The sequence below is a fragment of the Vombatus ursinus genome, unplaced genomic scaffold (assembly GCF_900497805.2).
Source record: "Vombatus ursinus unplaced genomic scaffold, bare-nosed wombat genome assembly UNPS02014812.1, whole genome shotgun sequence".
Taxonomy (NCBI): Eukaryota; Metazoa; Chordata; class Mammalia; order Diprotodontia; family Vombatidae; genus Vombatus; species Vombatus ursinus.
In genome coordinates, this window is record NW_020954590.1 from 40,872,796 (window position 1) to 40,893,833 (window position 21,038).

The 21,038-nt window shown below is 37.2% G+C and overlaps 1 protein-coding gene across 3 annotated transcripts in view; it reads right to left on the bottom strand.

Moving 5' to 3' along the window:
- LOC114053920 (receptor-type tyrosine-protein phosphatase mu) overlaps positions 1–21,038 on the bottom strand; it is a 958,135-nt gene that overhangs the window by 598,731 nt on the left and 338,366 nt on the right. For all 3 annotated transcript variants that reach the window (XM_027877057.1, XM_027877059.1, XM_027877058.1), the window contains exon 4: positions 6,541–6,619. In XM_027877057.1, coding sequence (XP_027732858.1) covers positions 6,541–6,619 — 79 coding nt within the window. The remainder of the gene's footprint in view (positions 1–6,540; positions 6,620–21,038) is intronic.

Consider the following 21,038-nt stretch of genomic DNA (forward strand, 5'->3'; position numbering starts at 1 on the left):
GTGCTTACACATGTTAGCTATGAGGATGATGACTATGCTCCAATGGTTTTACAGTTGCTACTGTACCATGCTCCCTTGGGGACATGGCTGTGGAGCTCCTCCATGCCTCCAGGTTCTGGCTTTGACTGGAGACCTTAGCCAAGGAGCTACATCTTCAGCATGAAGGGAAGAGAGATGAGCTCTTAGCTTAGAACCCAGAAGCTTAAGCTTTAGCTCTTTAAGTGAGACAGGCAGGCCATTCAGCAACTCAGTATCTGGCTAGTCGAACAGCCTCAGCTGTTTTTGTTTTTGTTTTTTTCCCACTCCACTAGGGGAGAAAATTGTCAGTTCCTAGAATGTCTTTCCAGATGAGTCTTTGACTCCAGGTACCAAGCTCTACTGGAACACAGAACAGGCAGTCAGTTAAACAGAAACCACAAGTATTTAGTTTGTCTTTGAATCATGCTGTGGCTAGGTCTAAGTTGCATTACATCATCCCAGATAACGAATTTACTTGGGAAGAGAAATTCCTCATAGCTTTTGTTAATTCATGATTGCCAATCTCTACCTCCTCAAGACCATTATTATAGGCTTCCCTTTCAGCAAAACTCCAAGAGTTGTCTGAGCTACAAGCTCTGCAGGTTTTGTTTTGCTGCTATTGGTTTTTTTTCCCCTCCCTTCTCCCAGATTTTTTGGGTCTCTACACCTAAAAGAACAGAGGAAAAGCAAGGAATAAAATTGTCCTGATACAACCCAGGAATTGCATCTACTTCCATCCTTTGTTTCAAATTCTTGTCTTTACTATGCAACTCCTCTTCTCACCCTCAGGTCTTGAGCTGCTCTACACAAACGTTTGCTGAATGAATACTGAATATCCTGGGAAAAATCAAAACAGTGGCATGGGTGGGGACATAGTGGTAGATTTCTAAGGTATAAACTTTACTGAAGAGGGAAGTTGCTTAGAGACAGCACTGAGGAAAAACAGAATAGGAACAAGGACAAAGGAAGAGAATTACAATAGGTATAAGGTTATCTGGCAAATTCAAGTTGGAGTTAATTTGAGAACAAGGAAGGAGCACTTGAGGGGAAAAATGTTTGAGGATATTACGTAATTCACTAAGATAATAATGAAGGCTCTAAAGGCTCACAGTCCAAGAGTCTTAAAAAAGGAAGTCAACAAGAATGGAGTAGACTTGAGTAAGGGAAGGAGAAACGTTAAGTTGGACTGAGAAGAAAGCATAGGAAAAGGCAGCAGTAGTGGGCCAGGGTTTTTAGGTAAGGCAGTCATATTGGAGAATGACCACTGGGAATCATCTGGTTGGGAGAACTGTAGGTTAAGTCATACTTCTCTTCTATGCCACTATTCCTGGTACCATGTGCCTTCCCTTTGTTTGCATGCCACACATAGAGTCTAACAGAGATTAAAGTCTTTAATGACAGCTTTAAGAAGAGATGAATAATAGCTCACAGGTATATAACACCCTGTATGGAACAGCTAGGTGGTGCAATGGATAGAGCACTGGACTAGATCTGAGTTCAAATTCGTCTCAGATTATTGCTAGCTGTGTAACCCTGGGCAATTTACTTATTACTTCAATTCCTCATCGGTAAAATGGGGACACACTGGAGAAGGAAATGGTCATCTATAACTGAGGCTCAGAAATGTTTAATGAGTTGCCAACAGTGACATGCTGTAAAAAGTCAGAGCCACAGCTTGAATTCTGGTCTCATAATTCCCAGTTTGGTATTCTTTTCGTACTACTAAGCTATCTCTCTACAGGTCAAAACTTCTTGAGAAAACAAATAAGGAAAGAAAATTCTTAAGTAGACAAACATTTCTCTAGATCCCTCTACTTGAATTACAAAAACAAATTCAAAATGTGACTTAAGTCTAAGTCCAAACCATAAGGACTGTCTATGTTTGTTAGAAGTCAGTAGATCAGGAACAACAGAGATGCTGATTCTGCACAGGCACCTCCACATTTCAAGCACTTTGTGCATCGTGCTGCCACTAACATTAAAACCAACTTTATGAGGCACTCTATGCTAGTAAAAGAAAAGCTACATTTTTTTAATGGCATAATGCCTGCTCATAAACCTATATGAATCCTAGCAAGAGCCTTTACAATGAGCTAAATGAGGCTCTGTAATTTTGAATCAGCTTTGAAATAACAGGTGATAGTTTCCATTTGCAGAGATGAAATATTTATGTCCCTTTAGGATTTAAATTTGATAAGCATTAAATTTTCAAAAATAATCTTATTAAGATATTTTAAGAGGAAAAATCCCTTAAATATTACCTATAAAGCTTTTAATTTGGAAGGCTTTGTACTACTGCCATCCTTAAATTTTACATATACATACTTTGCCCATAAACATTTCATTCAGGAAAAGAGAGCTTGAGAATGCCTCTTCTCAGTGACATAAAAAACCTAGAGAATAAAAAATTTGCTTTTGAACCATACATCATCGTGTTACAGAGTCAGTTTGGCAATTCTGCAGCTCTCACAGTCAATTAAGTACTAGCACCGTCATTTTCCAAAGGAGATAACATACACATAGCTCTGTCTCCTGCAGCCATACAAGTTCAGCTCTTAGCTCATGAACTATACAGCATCAGGTCTTTTCAGCAGGAGAGACCTCCCAGGAATTCAGTGATGGGTAGAAATTAGCACTCTTTCTTCATTGACTGCACTGAACTCCATGCCCCAAATCCCATGCTTTCGGAAGGGAACAAGAGTTGATATATTCCAAATGAGATGTGAAATAAAGGCCTGGACCACTTGTGCTAATTATAAAGTCCCATGATACTTTTCTCAAGACCGAGGAGAGAAAGGTGTTAATTCTAGTATTCTGGCTAAACTCCAACTCAGGTAATTACATTCTGCTTTCCTAAATTCCCCCTGCTGTTTCAATTAGATATGGTATTGTTCGTTTTGTGCCTTTAACCCCCCCAAAAAAATTCCTTTTAAAGTTCAGTCATACAAACCTCTAGTTTTGTTGTTATATGATGGCTAATATGGTCCTTCCAAACAGCTTAAAAAATTACATTCCTTTTCAAAGACTCTCAGAGTTGGAAGTTACCTCATAGTTCACCTAGTCTTGCTTCTACCTGAACAAGAATCTACCCTACCAATGGGATAAGGGAACTATTTTCCTTGTTCTCTGAAAGGATTTAATGAAGTTTATTTAAACAAAATAGAACCCCTGGCAAGTGATGTCACCAGAGGACTAAACTATAATATCCTCATCATAAGACCATTTTTATATGTGAGTAAATTATTAGAGGATTTGAAATGAAGGTATACTCAAATTTTTGAAAAGCAATGTGGCACAGCAGTGGAAAGAATGTGGGACTAGAAGGTGAGAGACTTTGGTTATAGGACTGAATGTGCCATTTTTATGATGTGGGCAAAATTACTGAATTTTTATATCACATATGTATGCATATATATATGTATATATATATATACACACATACACATCTATATCGCATATCTTTTCTCTTATGGAGAAGAATGATAATTTCCTTACTACAAAAGAATCAAATGAAATAATTAGATGAAAGCACATTGAAAAGGATATTACTCTTTAACAACAATGAAACATATGGCATTTTATTCTATAATTAATATGCCACAATAATACAGTATTAATAAAATAATAACCACTCAAATTATACTAAAATCATTCATAAGGGTATATGACCAAAACCAGTATGGTTCTGCGAATAAAACATACATTTGGGAATGAATGAATTTGACACAGGATTCTCCTCAGCAGAGTATGGACTATCCTTGTTCACACTCATTCCTACAATCTCACACACACACACACACACACACACACCCCAAAACAAAACAAAACAAAAAAAACCAGTCATTTTTGAAGAGATCACATGAGGCTGGAGATTTGGAATCAAAAGGCCTAGGTCCAAATTCCAGCCCTGTCAGCTTGCCTGCAACACTGGGCAAATCACTTAACCTCTGCAGGCCTCAATTTCTTTATTTGTAAAAGGGAGGAGAGGAGTGAAATCTCTGACTGTATAGGACATTGTTCCACAGGACCCAAACCATAGGGAATTTACTACAGAGGTCAATGTTGTTCTTTCTGAGGCGACTGCATATGGAATAAGACTTCCTCACAAGCACTCACTCCCTAACCTCTGCAAGGAAGGCATTCTTCCAGTACTAAACTAACCCTGAGGGTCTTTGAGCTCCACACCTAACTCTGTGTTTAGCCTTCTGTCAAAGAATCACAGAATTTCAAAGCTGAAAGGAACCAGAGCAGCCACTTCATCTAATCCATTTCTGAATTTAATCTCTGCTAAAATACCCGATAAGGTTATCCACTAAGATGATCCAACGGTCATTAAAGGCATTCAAGAATGGAGAGCCCATCACTGCCAGAGTCAGGTCTTATACAATTTGAGAACTGTAGCCATTAGGACATCATATTGATATCAAACCTGAGTCTGACTCTTTATGTCTTCTGCCCGTTTGCTCCTGATTCTATCTTCTGGGGGCAATCCCGCAATCACCTCCAAAAAACAAAACAGAAACAAAAACGAAAACAAAAATCCAAATTCAATCTCTACAATATGGCAGTCCTTCATATTTGAAGAAAGCTCTTCTCCAGGCAGAACAATCCTAATTTCTTCACCTAATCTTCAATGTAACATAAATTCAAGGTCTTTTACTGGCCTGGTTGCCCTCCCTTGTATATTTTTCAGATTATCATTGTCCTTAAACTGTGAAGCCCAGAACTAAACACATACTCCAGCTGACCAGGCAGATCATCTAGGTACTATCATCATCAAATTCCTGGTATCTAAGGTTTTCTTAAAGAGCCCAAAATCACATGACGGTTTTCTGACTACTATTTTGTACTTCTAACTGACACTGTCCTAGAGTCCACTAACAGCCTCCAATTAGTTTTAGGTAAATTTCCATGTAACCATAACTTTCAATATCCTATACTAATGAAGTTGATAGTTTAAACCCCAGTATGAGACTTTTACATTTATCCATATTAACTTAAATATAGGGCAATAATGATATAGTGAACAGAGAGCCAGACTCAGAGTCAGGAAAATGTTTACCTCTGACACATATTGGCTGTGTGAGCCTGGGTAAATCAATTAACCTTTCAGTACCCCCACCAACTCTCTGAGACTATATATTGTGGAGAGAGAACTGATTTGCATCAGTGAAAGAAGTTTATTCACTAGGAACCCCTGACAAAACTGAAATCACAGATGCTGTCCAAGGAGAAAAAAGAATCTCATTAGATTCAGCCTGTTAAGATAGTTTTGGATCCTAATTTTATCATCTTAAATGTTAACAATCCCTCTTAGCTTTCTATCATCTGTAAATTTGATAAGCACGCTACCTGTGTCTTTATCAAAGTTGGTGATAAAACTAAAATAGGACATCACCAAGCAAAAATAGTCTACTGGAGACCTGCCAAGTTGATATTGTACCATTAACTACTACTCTTCAAATCTAATTATCCTTTAAAGAGATAGGTGTGATGACCCATTTATGTGCAAGTACAATTACATACAAGAAGATGTTCCCCATTCCTGCATCTCACTAAATGACTGACACACACATATATACCACATCTTGGATGGTCCTTGAAAGTCCTGGTAAGTCCCATTGCCTTGCCTGATTCACATGGAGGATCTTTGTTGAGGACCTTTGCATTGTATAACTGTCTAAAGTTAACTCTCATACAGTGTATCAGTTGATTTCCTTTAACCTTAAGGCAACTGGACTGACAATACAACACTTACAATCCTCCAGACTAAACTCCAAGACACAAGAAGTACAGTTTCAATGTTAGATTTTTCACCTTGTCACATTTTCTCCCACTTCTCATTTCAGAAATTGGTTCATAGCTAGAAGTTCTGAATTGCCTAGTAAAAACTGTAGAAAGGCTGTCTCTTACTCTTTATTACCTACCAAATAAACAAGCCTCTAGCCCATATATAGAGGTGGTAATTAACTTTATGGAAAGAAACAAAGGGTTTTTAAGAGTTTTGCTTTTTTAAATTTTATTTTCCCCATAGTAACAAAAACCCCATGAATAACTATCACTAAAGGAATATCTGATCTTCAGCAAGTAATTTCTCCAAAAAGTTGAGATGACTTAGGTGAGGAGAGTTTTGCTTATAAACGCAGACTTTTCTCAAGCACCGTAGATTTCTGAAAATATTACTTCACATACCCCTTTGATGAATTAGTAGATCCTTCACGAGAAGGTAGAAGTCTATTACTGTGGCCACTAAACAGTGTACTGGTTGGTTTCTTGAGCTCTCAAGGTTTATAAATACTGCTTGAGCAGTTTATACAATTCTGCAGTGAACTTTTCTGTCAGAGACCATAAAGTAAAGCCTACCACTTGATTACATCAACCTAGTAGGTAGTTCCCATGATTTTTTCAAAGGGGACATTCAGGATCACTTGTTTCAACTCTAAATCTGTATTTTGACATGTTCTAAAAATACCCACACAGGAAAACAATGACAAATTTTCAAGTAAATTCAAAGCAACTTACTACATGGATGTCCTAACACCTTCACTTCATCAATAGCTAGGTAGCCATAATGTCCTGACGTTACCACTTCAAAAATTACCTGAAAAATGAAAAAAGATATCCATTAGCAGGTATGTAAATTTAACAATCTGTTTGCATCATTAAAAAGAGCATTAGACATAGAATCATAGGATGTACATTCACGTGTTAGAGAAGTAGTTTTGAGAAGTAGTTTTGTCAACGATAAAGTTCTAGGTGTGAATCTTGCCCCTAATCTAGGGGAGATTAAAGCAGGTTGTAGAATCTGAAAATCATCTACACAGAGATAATATTTGAATCTACAGGAGTAGATAGAATCAATAAGGGAAAAATATTGTTAAAGAAGAGACATCTCAGGAGGGAGCCCAGGGGAATATTCATTTTAGAGAGGGAAGGAAGTAACTGATCGTCTAAAAAAAGAAAATTATAGAGAGATTAGTTAGGTAAGCAGAATGTAAAATCAGAGGCCAGATTAGGAAGGGCAGACAAGTCAGTCTATGTTAAGGAAGTAGAGGCAGTAAGTATAAATGATTCTTTCTAGGAGTTCACCAGTGAAAGGGAGGAGACTTACTAGCTGTGTGACCCTGGACAAATTATTTAACATTTTCTTGTATTTTTAGTTTTTTTTTTAATTTTTATAAAATATTTTATTTTTCCCCCAATTACACGTTAAAACATTTTAAACATTTTTTTTTAAAGTTTTGAATTCCAAATTCTATCCCTTCTTACCCCACCCCTTTGAGATAGTAAGCAATCCCATATAGGTTATTCATGTCTCAAATTTTTTAAAACTGTAAAATGAAAATAATATAGGACCTATCCCATAGGATTTTTGTGGGCATAAAATGAGACAAGGCAGGCAAAGTATTTTGAAAATCATAAAGTGATATATGTGTCAGATACTATTAGCTGGTAAAAGCAGAACTAGGGCAGAGTTAACTGTGAACAGCAAAAGAGATAATATGAGTAAAGCGCATTTTTATTTATAAAGTATTACTCAAATGGGCAGCTAGAGTGCAGTGAATAGAACACCTGGCTTAGAATCAGGAAGATTCATCTTCTTGAACTCAAATCTAACCTCATACACATACTGGTCGTGTGCCCGCGGGATAGTCACTTCACCCTGTTTGCCTCAGTTTCCTCATTTGTAAAATGAGCTGGGAAAGGAAACGGCAAACCATTCCAATAACTCTGCCAAGAAAACCCAAACAGGGTCACAGAGTTGGACACAACTGAAATGACGGAACAACAAAAGGAAAACATACTAAGACAGAAACTTTCTGCTTCCTATTCCTATTACTCCCCAGCAATGACAGAAGAGGTTTCCGGGCATTTCTTCATTGTATAACCTCCCAGATTTCCATCTGCTTCCATTCCTTTTCCCTCTACCACAGGCATTCATGGGAATAATCCTATCTTCGATATCACTATCACTCACAACAATGCCATGGCCATGACTCTAAAATCTGAAAATCTCCTTGCTAATGATAATACACTGTCACTCCCTTTCACTCTAGTTCACTTCTAAATTCATTCTTCATCCTCATGTTAACACCCAGCCTTGGGACTCACTTTTCTCCCTTCACAATTTTGACCCTAACTGATTAGACTACATATTATCCTCTACCTTTGATTACTTTTATTTCCATCATTTATGACTTGCCAATGCTCAATACTACACAATCCACCTCCCCTTACCTTCCCCATACACACACATACTCATAATCTGGTTTTTCTGATCATACTCCCAAATCACTAAAAAAAAGCAAGAGGGAAGTCACACCGCTGTGTCCAGAGGGCCCACTAAAAATTACTCTTGCGACTTCATGTAAATCTTTCTATTTTTCTTTCATTGATCATCCTCCTCCTCTCAGTCATCATTCCAACTCTTCTTTTCTTTATTTAAGTGCCCAAGGTTACCCTTACCCTTTCTCTCTCCACCGATGTCCTTGATTTTGCTTTATTGAGAAAACCAAGGCCATCTGTCTGGAGGACCCAATCTGCGCAGATATTGCTCAATCCTTTTCTAATGTCTTTATCCATCCTCTTTTTTTTTTACTCTATTTTCTAAGAACAAGGTAGTCTTTTTCCTTGTTAAGGTCAACTTTTTTACTTGGGCCCTTGATCAATCACATCAGGAGTCATCGCACTGAACCCTTGGGAGCAGATATGGTCACCAATGGGAGGAAAAACATATTGAGAAAGAAGAGAAGATGATGCAGGAGAGAGTTCTGGGGAATACTCATTCTAAAGTGGGAAGAAAGTGATTCCCCTCTCTCATTCATTTTCAGTCTTTTCCTATTTACTGATTCATTTCCCAGTTCCTAAAAACATACCCTTTAAAAATGAAATACACCAAAAAAAAAAAAAAAGCAAAAACTAAAATGGGGCAGTTAGGTGGCGCAGTGGACTAGAGCTCCGGCCTAGGAGTCAGAAGAACCTAAATTCAAATCTGGCCTCAGATACTAGTCATTTACTAGCTGGGTGACCTTGATTGCCTCACCAAAAAAAAGCAAAAACAAAAATGAAATGAAAAACTTCGTTTGACCTTGCCATTCCCTCAAGCAAACATCCCAAATCTCTCTTCCCTTTCAATGACAAACTTCTAGAAAGAATTATTTGTATTCCCTGCCTTTACTTTCTTAACATATACTCACTGTCAGCCCCTCTTAATCTGACCTCTGACTTTGACACTCTTCCTACCTACCGAACCTCTCCACAATTTCCTTTGCTGAATGATCACCTACTTCCTGTCTCCTGTAGAATGAATGTTCCCCAGAGCTCTCTCCTGAGTCATCTTCCCTTCTTTCTCAATATTTTTTTCCTTTAGTGACCTTATCTGTTCCTGCACATTCAAATATTATCTCTGTGAAAGATGATTTTCAAATTACATAACTCGTTTTAATCTCTCCAAGACACTAACGCCCAACCATCTGCTCGATATCCTCTCCTAGTTGTCCCATAAACATGTCAAACTCATCAGGTCCAAAAAAGAAATTTCCTCTTCTTCCAAATTTCCCCAATTGTGTTAAAGGTATCACAGTATTTCCAGTCACTTCACCTTAAAAGAAAAAGTATGTATGTGTGTGTATATAGATACATATACATACTTATCACATATCACATATACACATATATATGAATGCAAGTATATATATGCATATATATATGCAAGGATGTGTGTATATTATATATGTGTATATGCATGTGTGTATGTGTATGTGTAAATGTATATATACGTATATGTCAAATATATACCTATTGTCTGCTAGGCAGGCCTTGTGGTACTGGTCAGGCTACAAAAAAAGGAGAGGGTAAAGTCTCTTCTCTGAAAGAACAAGACACTCCACCTCTCAGCTTCTGGCCTTCTTTTTTGGCCATCCCCCAACCCTGGAATGCTCTCTCTCTCTCCTTCATTCTGTCTACTGACCTTCCTGGCTTTCTTTCGGTCTCAACTAAAATCCCATCTTCTACAGGGAGCCATCTCCAATCCCTCTTAATTCCAGTACCTTCCCTCTGTTAATTATTTCTTATTTATCCTGAATATAGCTTGCTTTGTCTGTATCTGTGTGCATATTTTCTCCTCCACTTGATCTTAAGCTCCTTGAGGGCAAGTTACTGTGTTTTGCTTCTTTGGATATCCCCTGCATGTAGCCTAGCATATGGCAGCTACTTAACAAATGTTTATGAATTGATTGACTGATCAATTGAAAAAGCTTTCAATCTAGTTGAGAAGGTAAGAAAAAACATGAACATTTCATCATTAACACAGTATTTTAATAACTATTCAATAAAGCAACATAAAAGAGGTAATAAGGTTGGACATGTAGGGAATAGCCACATGACTTCTTTTTTGTTGTTGTTGTTGTTTAGTTGTGTTTGACTCTTCATTACCCCATTTGGGGTTTTCGTGACAAAGATACCAGAATGGTTTGCCATTTTCTTCTCCAGCTCATTTTACAGATGAGGAACCATGATAAACAGGGTTTATTAACTTGCCCAGGGTCACACAGCTGGTAAGGGTCTGAGGTCAGATCTGAACTCCGGAAGATGAGTCTTCCTGACTCCAGGTTGGCACTCTATCCACTGCACCCCCTAGCAGCCATATGAATGTTATATTTTGATCATCAGAGCTCAGTAATTAAAAGATGCCTTTGATAGGGCTCAAGAAATTCACAAGAGTGTGGTCTTTCACCAGCAAAGTCACACCCATCCCCTGATAAAGAAAGTAGAAGACTGAAAATGGATCTGATTTCTGCACGGAGTAGAATGGGTCATACTCCACTTTGACAGGAAGCCTGAGAAAGGACAAATACACTTTCTCTTAATTCCTCTGGAATCAGAAAGAATCTCAAGAACCACTAGGAAACTGCAACCAGTTCTATCACTTCCACGGCAGTTTGGTCAGCTGACCAGACCATGAAAGCTAAAAAAATGTGAGACCACAAAAATATAATCAAACATATGCCTACTTATTTCTGCAGCTATGATCGTGACTTCTTCATCTTCTACCTCATGTATTACAACATATGGAAAAGCAGACTCTGTGAACTCTAAGTAAATTACATGATAAATGGACTACCCCTGCCAATCATGTTAAGAACTTTCAGACTAAAATCTCTCCAAACTTGGAAAGCTCTATCTTTGAATAACTTTAGACTAAGGGTAGAAAAGAGAGAGAAATTTTATATACATACACATATGTGTATGTATGTGTGTGTGTGTATATATATATATACACACACACACATACACACATATACACATATACATACATGTGTTAATTTATATTTGTACATACATATATGTATGTGTATATATGTCTGAGTTAACATACTTCTAAACCTATACACTCAAAAATGATCATACATTAAAATTAAATTGTTTTCTCTGAAGTAGGAGGTTGGCATATCCATAGACCTCCTAAGATGGTGCCACCCACAATGAAAATGCTGGGTGACCTACTTCTAGGAGACAGCAGAACTGGTACATGCATCCCCCTCTCCATGTCCCCCTCCCCTACGAGATACATGGCTGGAGCTATCTACATCTTCTAAACTGCCTGCCTTAGGCATTGTCAAGGTTTTTCCTGCATTTGCATAGGAGGAAGAAAGACAACTAACAACATTTGGTAAGGAAAGAGATGACCCTACACACACATACTCTGGGCCATGAGGACGCAAAAACTTGGGGTTTAGACATTTTCCTTAATCCTTTTCCATTCTAAGTATAAGGAACAGAATCTAACCTGGGGGCTCAAACTGGGGGTATCTAGGTGTCCAGAAATCCAGGCTGGGTGGAACACTAGCCCCAAAAGCTTTGAACTTGGACTTGAAGGACTAATGTTTGCAAGAACCAATCTAAACTGAGAACCTAATCCCTTGGCTGGGAGAAGAGGGGAAGAGAATTTAGTCCCTGAGGAGTTATGCTTGTATATTTGTTTTTGACATATCTTTTAAGTAAATATAGTTATATAAAGGCTAATCTAATTTTAAATGGTTAAATAGAACCTGGACACTAGGCACAGTGCCCCTGAAATGAAGGGTTGGGGAAGGGCCACCACTGGCGGTGGGCAAACCTGATAACCGAAAAGACTCCAAGCCCCTCCCACAATGGGAATAAAATGCAACAGGCCATTCTGAGAGAGTGGAGTCAAAGCAAAACATATTGCATATGCATCACAAGTACTGAATGAGCATTTAACTTTGTTACTTCCAAACATTCAAAGGAAGTTTTAAAAAGACTTTCTCTTTTTGATCTTAGTTATTAGTGCCACTATCTCCTGTCTAATTATCATGGGCACACTACTCATCTATATTACGTAAACTGTTACAAAAGCTCTTTGAGGGCTGAGGCTATTTTTTTCTTGTTGTTTTTGTAGATTCAGAACAATGCTTGGCACATAGTAAGTGTTTAATAAATACTTGATGAATTGGATTGGATTTCACTTTGGAAAATGGAGAAAACTGTAAATCCTACCATACTTAGTTGTTGTATATATTTCGCTGTCAAGTATCTTTTGATGACAATGTGTCATCACCACACTGTACCAAACCTTTGAACAAATGCTGCGAAATTAAAAATTCTGAAATGAAGACACATTCTGGGATGACAGCACATTCCCAGGGAAAATAAATAATGTCCCTTCAGTCAACTAAGAGTGTTAATGTCTTTTATGGTTCCTAGTAGTTTTCTCACACATTAAGAAATGCTCTGTTGGTGTTTTACAGATAATACTATCCAATCTAATTTAGTTGTGTGTTTTTTTAAATAATACTTTGCAGCTTTGTTTATTAGTCCTCCTTTACAATTTTCTGTAAGTGGGAAAGGAGCCAATGGGTAGGGAAAGACAGAGGCCAAAAGCCCCTGAATTTCAGTCTGAGGGCTAAAATCAATGTAATCATACTTTCAAATAGATTCAACTACAACCTCATCAGAAAGAACTCTGACTTTGAAATGCTATACTAGCAGGAAGAAGAAAAACACAGAGAAGGTTGTGCTAGAATCATCTTTCTCAGTCCAAATACCTACAGGACAATCCTTTTTTTTTTTAATTTGTCTGCTGTTGGTTACCTAGAAATTTTAGAATTAAATATAAATCCAAATGAAATATCAAGATTTATTTCCAACTAATAAATCCACATACAAAAGAGAAAACTGTATGTGAAATACTGGGGAGTATCTTATAGACAACTGAAAGAAATACATAATTATCTATTGACCATTCAAAGTCACTAATCGCCAAGCTAGTTAGCTCATTGTTCACAGGTGGGGAAATATAGTTTTATTATGCTACAAGTTTTAGAAAGCCAAGATTTTAAAATACTATGAAAGATTTCATTGTCACCTACTATTGTCACCTAGCTATTGGAGAAATTTTTCTTTTTTTTCCCTTTTGGCTACTTTTGGTCAAAGCCAAAAGGAATGTAAATTCAAAAACAAATATAATATCTTGCATCTTTTCACAGGGTAAATGCAGAACTGTTATAATTTTAATATATGTACACTGAAGAACTTTTTCTGAAAAAGCAAGATCTCCTGAGGACATAAAATGCCATCAGAAACAATTGCCATTATAGAAAATAACACACTAGGATCCACAATATCCTTTACAAATAAGAAAATGAGTGAAAGATTGATTGGGGGCATTTGCATATTTACCAGTGGCAGAGAAGTCATACCACAAATACTGATTTTAGGATGTAGCACCCAGATGGCAACTTGTCTAATCACGTTTCAGTCAGGAGATAAATTGAGTTTATTTTAGTTCCAAATTTAAAGGTGGAATACAGTGGGAACTAGTATCTTACCTTTCTTCTGTCCCTTCCCAAAATGAATGGTGACTGCTTAAGGTATATAGGCTGGAGGATGAGAAAAACTGAAAACTGCCCACAATCTCTTGGGTGGGGTTGGTAAAGAGCAGAGACTGTTGATAATTTTGTTTGATTTTGAATAATGTTCACTCAATTGCTTGAAGAAAAATTAAGAAGAAAATAGAGCACTTTCTCAGGTACTATAAACGAGAAAAGAGTATTTCTTCTGGGAGAAGATGCTCCAAGATTTAAGGAAATTATATCTTAAGAAAGAATTTGGAAGGAAGGTTTTGTTTAATATGGAGAACAAAGTCTTGCTTCCTGAGCAAGCCAGAAGTGCAAAGCGAGAAGTCAATACGTTGTCAAAATTAGCATGCTGTAGTGGGATAAGCACTGTATGTGGGGTCAAAGGGGCCTGGTTAACAATCCCAACTGCTCATTTAACTTCTCTGTGATTCAATTTAGGGCCACTAGGTGGCGCCTGGAGTCAAGAAGACCTATCTTTCTGAGTTCAAATCTGGCCTCAGACACTTAGTGGCTGTGGGACCCTAGACAAGTCACTTAAACCTGTTTGCCTTAGTTTCCTCATCTATAAAATGAACTGGAGAAGGAAATGGCAAACCACTCCTGCATCTTTGCCAAGAAAACTCCAAATGGGGTAACAAAGAGTTGAACATTACTGAACAAAAGTGCTTCAATTTCCTTATCTGTATTTAACCAGTAGGGGGCTTTACTAACCATTAACCATATCCTATTTATCAGTTATGGACTCCACTCTGTCTTGAGGGAGTACTGGGAAAAAACCACCAAGCTCTCTATAGTTCTTAAGAGTGACTGATCTCTTTCCTTACAACTTCAAATCTCTCTGGGTAGCAATCCTCTCCTCAATGGTCTAAGAGGAAGGGCAGCTGCTGTGGATTCACCCAATTCAAATTAGGTCTTTAACTCTCATCTATAAGAAACAACCACACCCTCCCTTTATCTGTAGTATTTCATTGAGCTCAGTCATATGGTCTTGGCATAAGGAAATGACCATGCAAACAGAGAGATATGCATGCATACTGTCCAGAGTGTAAGATACTCCATAGAATTATACTACATCTATCATGCGGCCCACACAGATTGAGGCTGTCGCCAACAATTGCATTTCAATTTCCATTGTTTTCAGTTTATTCTTCCTGACCCCATTTGGGGTTTTCTTGGCAAAGATACTGGAGCTGTTTGACATTTCCTTTTCTAGCTCATTTTATAGATAATAAAACTGAGGCAAATAGGGTTAAGTGACTTACCCAGGGTCACACAGCTAGTAAGTTCCTGAGGCCAGTTTTGAACTCAGTTGTTTCTGAATCCAGGCCTAGGACTCTATCCACCTTACTACTTAGCTGAACACTAGACAATAACAGAAAGTTCTATCTTCTAACATAGCATTTTCCCATTTGGCTATGTATATAGGTCTAACAGCCAACTTAAACAAATTCAGACAAATCAAAGAGTTTTCTGGAATATATAATTATTGTCAATTTTTGAGACCCTGGACAAGTCACTTAATCTCATAGGACCTCAGTTTCACATTTGTAAAGTAAGGTTGAACTATGTGATCTCTAAAGTCCTTTCCAGCTATAATATCCTCTGATCCTATGAAGTTATAACCTGAGAACAATAACCTGTTACAACCAAAAGAGGTGCTGCATGATATGTCTGTCACCCTACCAGGAGATGTACCACATGCTGAAAACAGCTGCAAAAAGACAGACAAAAACATTACCTCTATCATCTCTCTCACGTTTTTGTTTCTTTCATTTACTTTTGGCATATATGTAAATACACACACACATATATATATACACACAAATATATATATATATACACACATATATATGTATGTACGTATCTACAAATGTTTATTTTAGTTAACAAAAACATTGTCTAACAAAAAATGGTATAAGCAGTGAAATATAAAACAAATGGGATGCAACCAATTACTAAAATGAAATAATTAGACAACTCAATTCTGACACAAAACTTCTAACCAAACAGGAAACAGAATGATGAGGAAGAAGGCAGTCTGACCCTTTAAATATCTGCCTACCATCTGGTACCCCTATACTGGTGAAAGGAATCAGGATTCTGAGGTAGTAGGTAGGCATCAAGGAGGTGAGCACCTAAGACTTTTCTAGAGAAAACACAAATAGTAATAACAATAAATCACATTTACATAGCCCTTTAAGATTGACAAAGCTCTTTTCTCACAACCACCTCATTAAGTAGCTTGAATAAATATGATCTCTACTTTACATATAGAGAAACTGAGACAAAGAGAAATTAAGGGACTTCTCCAAGGTGACAAATCTTTTAATAGAGTCAGGACTCTCTAACAAAGGTCTTCTTTCTTCCAACATCCAGTTCTTTCTACCACATTCTAATATGCTAATTTGCTTTAAGTTCTTTCCTTCTAATTCCAAATGAACTGTGATTAACTGAGAGAGTGAAAATAACTCAGTCATCATTAGTGCATTATAGACCTTTTTAAAAAAAATTGGTTAATTAAAAAAGAAATCTAAGATTGGACCATCATCTATCTTTTGTCTGGTGTAATTTATGCCATGATTCAGTACTCCCCACTATCCTTCTCACACTCATGACTTGTCTTGTCAGAAGAACATTAACATTTTGATTCTCTCAAAGCTCTGCATTTTATTACAGCTGACAACATCTGCAAGTAATATATGAGACTGATTAGTCAAAATAACAGCAAGTGAGGCAAGAAGCAGGGGATGGTAGTGAGGGAAGGGAAAGGAACTGGCAGAGAGCTTGCTGTCAAGCCAGCAAACAACTGGTTAAAACATTAGTTTTCCTTTTCTTATGAAAAGCAATCCTGCAAGCAAGCCTGGTAGATGTTTTACATCAGGCTATCCCTCAGACACCTGACAAACAGGAAATACAGAAGCAGTTTAACATCGCAGCATCCCTGATCCTCCTTGCTTCAGTGAAGAGCAAAATTAGCTTTTCATTCCTTCCATTTTCCCATGCTATGTGTGAGCAAAGAAAGGGGATTTGCTTACCAACACAATTGCCTGAACTGAAAAAATGCTAGTGAAACCCACTTGTCAATTCCTTAAAACAAAAGGAATCAAGGCTACCTGGCTGCCCTAGACAACCTTACCAAGTACATCTTATATAGCTGTGTTTCCTATCAAGTTTTTAATTTTACTCAAAAAAAGGCTATCCCATCTATTTATAAACATCTTCACTTAAAAGCATTTTCCCCTAACGATAAAAATAACAGAAGTTCTCTTTGGCCTTAAAGAGCCAAAAATAATGAATGATTTGAGTAGTCATTGAAAATTCTGGGTCAAAATAGCCATGAATTTGCTAATAATAAAATGTACTAGAAAAGAAATATAAAGTAATATTTTGATTTTTATTCTTTTTCCAATCTGACGGGAAGTTTCCTCCCTGGGCACTCTAAATTTGCAATGTATCAACAAAATGGCACATAGTAAATGCTTAATGCTTGTTGACTGACTTCCTTTTTCAGGGCCAGTGAAAAATTGTGGCATCTGCTTCCTTTGCCCCTTTCCTTAATAAGCAAGCGTTTCTTCACTAGCATTTTCCTCCTCTTTCACATTTAAAAAAAAACAATGTCTTATAAATACCACAATTACGGTTTAGCCTTGTCACGAAAAAAGAAGAAAAAGCTAAGTATGTAAAGCTAAGGAATAGGCAGTGTGGTGTAGTGGGAAAGTTCTGGATTTGGAATCAAAGAAGTTGGGTTCAAAATCCAACTCAGTCACTTCCTAGTAACTACCTGACCTTGGGCAGTCAATTCCAACTTTCTGGGCCTCAGTTTCCTCATCTATAAAATATGGGTGTTGGACTAGACAACAAGAACAACAGTAATAATAACATCTCACATTAATATCAGTCAATACACATTTATTAAGTGCCCACTATATTCCAGGCACTGTGCAAAATACAGGGGATACAAAAAGCCACAAGAGACAATCCCTGCCCTCAAGGTGCTTACTATCTAATGGAGGAGAAAATTACATTGTAATCTAATGTAATTTGTTATAAATATATGCAAAGAAACTATATACAGGATAAATAGGAAATAATTAAGGGAAGGAAGGCACTAGAATAAAGAGGGGTTGGGAAAGATTTCCTACAAAATATGGGATTTTATCTTAGCTTCACCAAGGAAGTAAGTAGGCAGAGTATGAGGAGGAAGAATGTTCCAGGGATGGTAAGGGACAGCCAGAGAAAATGCCCAAATATTATTTTAGAACCAGGAGGCCAATGTCACTGCATCAAAGAGTACCTGTCCAGGAGTAAGGTATAAGAAGTCTAGACAAGTAGGAGAAGGCTAAGTTAGAAAAGGCTTTGAATGTCAAAAAACATTTTGAATTTGATTCTGGAAGTTATAGGGAGCCACTGGATTTTCTTGAGTATATAGGTCACATGATTCAACCTGTGCTTTAGGAAAATCATTTTGGTGGCTGAATTGGAGTGGGGAGAGATTTGAGGCAGGTAGAGGCACTAAAAGGCTATTGCAGGTAATTAAGGCATGAGGTGACACTGGCCTATACCAGAGTAGTGGTGGTGCTGAGGAGAGAAAGGGGGCATATTGGAGAGATGTTACAAAGGTGAAATCAACAGGTCTTGGAAACAGAGTGGATATGGCGGGTAAAGGTAGTGAGAAAGTCCAAGATGCTCCCTAGGTTGTGATCCAGAATGAATGGGAGTACTTTATAGTTTACAAAGCCCTCTATATACATGATCACATGTCATCTTAAAAATAAAATAAAATAAAAACCCTATGAAATAGGTATTATCTTTTTCTGTTTTTTTTTACAAGTGAGAAAATTGAGATTAAGATTGTCATTTGCTGAGAATCTAATATTTCTTCCAGCCCTAACTCTAAGCTCTCTATGAGAGAATGAAAGAACCCAGAATAGCCAAAAGTAGAAAAGACTTATCCCAATTAGCCACAAGAATTACAGATGGTTTGAACCAAAAAGGGGGGGGGGTAAGTACTGTAATCAAAGGGAGAAGGATAAATTCTTCATAGATCAGAAGAAGGAAAAATGGGGGAACTGTGAAAACAAAATACACAGTAACCCCTCAAATGATGTTTAAAATTTATTTGAAAGATATTTACTCACATTCTCTGTTGTAATCCACTTCTTGTACAAGAATCAGGTCTGGGTCAATTTTAATGTGACCACAGAATGTCAATGTTAGGTATTCAAAGTCCAATGTTCATCAATTCTTAGACATGGTTCATATCAGTTTTCACTCTGAGACATACAGTTAAGACTTCAGGGGCAGCTGCTGTGAATATTGCCCCTGGCTGCTTGGGGGTAAAGTTTACTTACTCCCGCATCACACCCCCAATTTCTGAATAGGTATGGCATACATCACACAAAATACCACCTCTGGGTACTATTCAGACATGAGTTTTGTCAAACTCAATTATGACTTAATTTCTTAAAAATTAAATAACTGGGCTGAAGGCAAGCACTACACAATATACTATGAAGGTATGTAGTGAGTGAAAACTGGAGGTCATATTTGAAAAGATGGGTCAGATCATGCTATCTGTATTCCCTAAAGTCCTCATTTACCAGAAAAGGTGTCAGACTGGTAAAGGGTAAATCTTGGCTAAGCCTTATGTGCAAGTTCCTTTGTGTTCTTACTGCAAAAGAGTTCTGAACAGGGTCCAGATGGAATCCATACCTAATCTTTACCCAGAATCCTTCAACTCATCCAAGAGAATCCATTTTAATAAGGAGGTTTTAATGAAGACCATTTTTGCTATCACATTTGACTCCTCTATTTGCTGCTTCTTTTTTTTAAAGAAGGGATTAAAAATAATGTGAACATTATCCCTTTTCTTTTTTGTAGAGCTGTGAATTTGTATAACTATTCTGTACAGCAAATTGGAATTACGCAAACAAAGGCACTAAAATGTCCATACTCTGCAACCCAGAGATTCCACTGTTAAACATATACTATAAAGAGGTCAATCACACAACAAAAAAGGTCCCAAATATATCAAAATATTTATAGCACAATTTTTTTGTGGTAGCAAATTGCTGGAAACAAAGTGGATGCTCATTAGTTCTGGAATGGCTAAATGCATTGCGGAACATGAATGTAACAGAATATTATTATGCAGTAAGAAACATGGAGCCTAATGAAAACAGAGAAGCTTAGAAAGACTTCCATGAACTGATACAAAGTCAAATAAGCAGAATTGAGAAAACAATATACTCACTATAAATATAAACAATGACAACCATAAAACAATTGAAAAAAATAAATGTTGCAAAATTATAAAGAACTAGCTTGGCCCAGGAGATGAAGAACAGTAGTATATATGGACACAAGAATATAACTGGCTTCTCTATGTGCACAGCTATGAACCCACAAGGCAATTGGAAGCCTGGATTCTGTGGGGGTAGTCAGAAACCTATAGATTTGGGTAACTTGCTTCTGACTCAGGGTGAAGGAAAAAAAAGAATGCATAAAATTCAAAGATGCAAAGTGTTTTTCTTTTAAAAAAATGCTAGCATAACAAAGAAAGCCACTGGGGGGGGGAAATTTTTTCATTTTTCAAAAAGCATTAAGTTGCTGATGTGTAAATCAAAGGAAGCAGGTATTTCAGCAGGCTTCCCTCTGATGAAGAAGCAGGTAGCCTGTACTTCCCTACTGGTACAGCTCTAGCTAATGGGCAGGTTTTAAGTAGCAGCAATTAGAACAGGCATTAATTAAGGAATTAAATGTATCTTAATCACCAAATACTTGACAATTTAAGTTTTAATGAACAGTAATTAACCTGCAATTACCTGTATTACATGCAGGCTACCATTGTGATTTGTAGAGTAGCATACACAGTAACTTGCCATATATAGTAAATGGAAGCTGCATAAATGACTAAGGGCTGCAAGAATACCTCTATGCAGTCTCTGAGAGATCTTTCTAAATTCTATTAAGCAGCTGATAGAAATAACAAGATGGGAAAGGTTATGATAGCAATAGATGGCCAAGAAAACATGTTGCTTATCAAAAGTAAAGAGGACATTTGTCTTTATTTGTATTGACAACCTACCAAAATAAAATGCCTCTAAAGTTTAGATCTGAGCCAAAATGACAAATTATTCA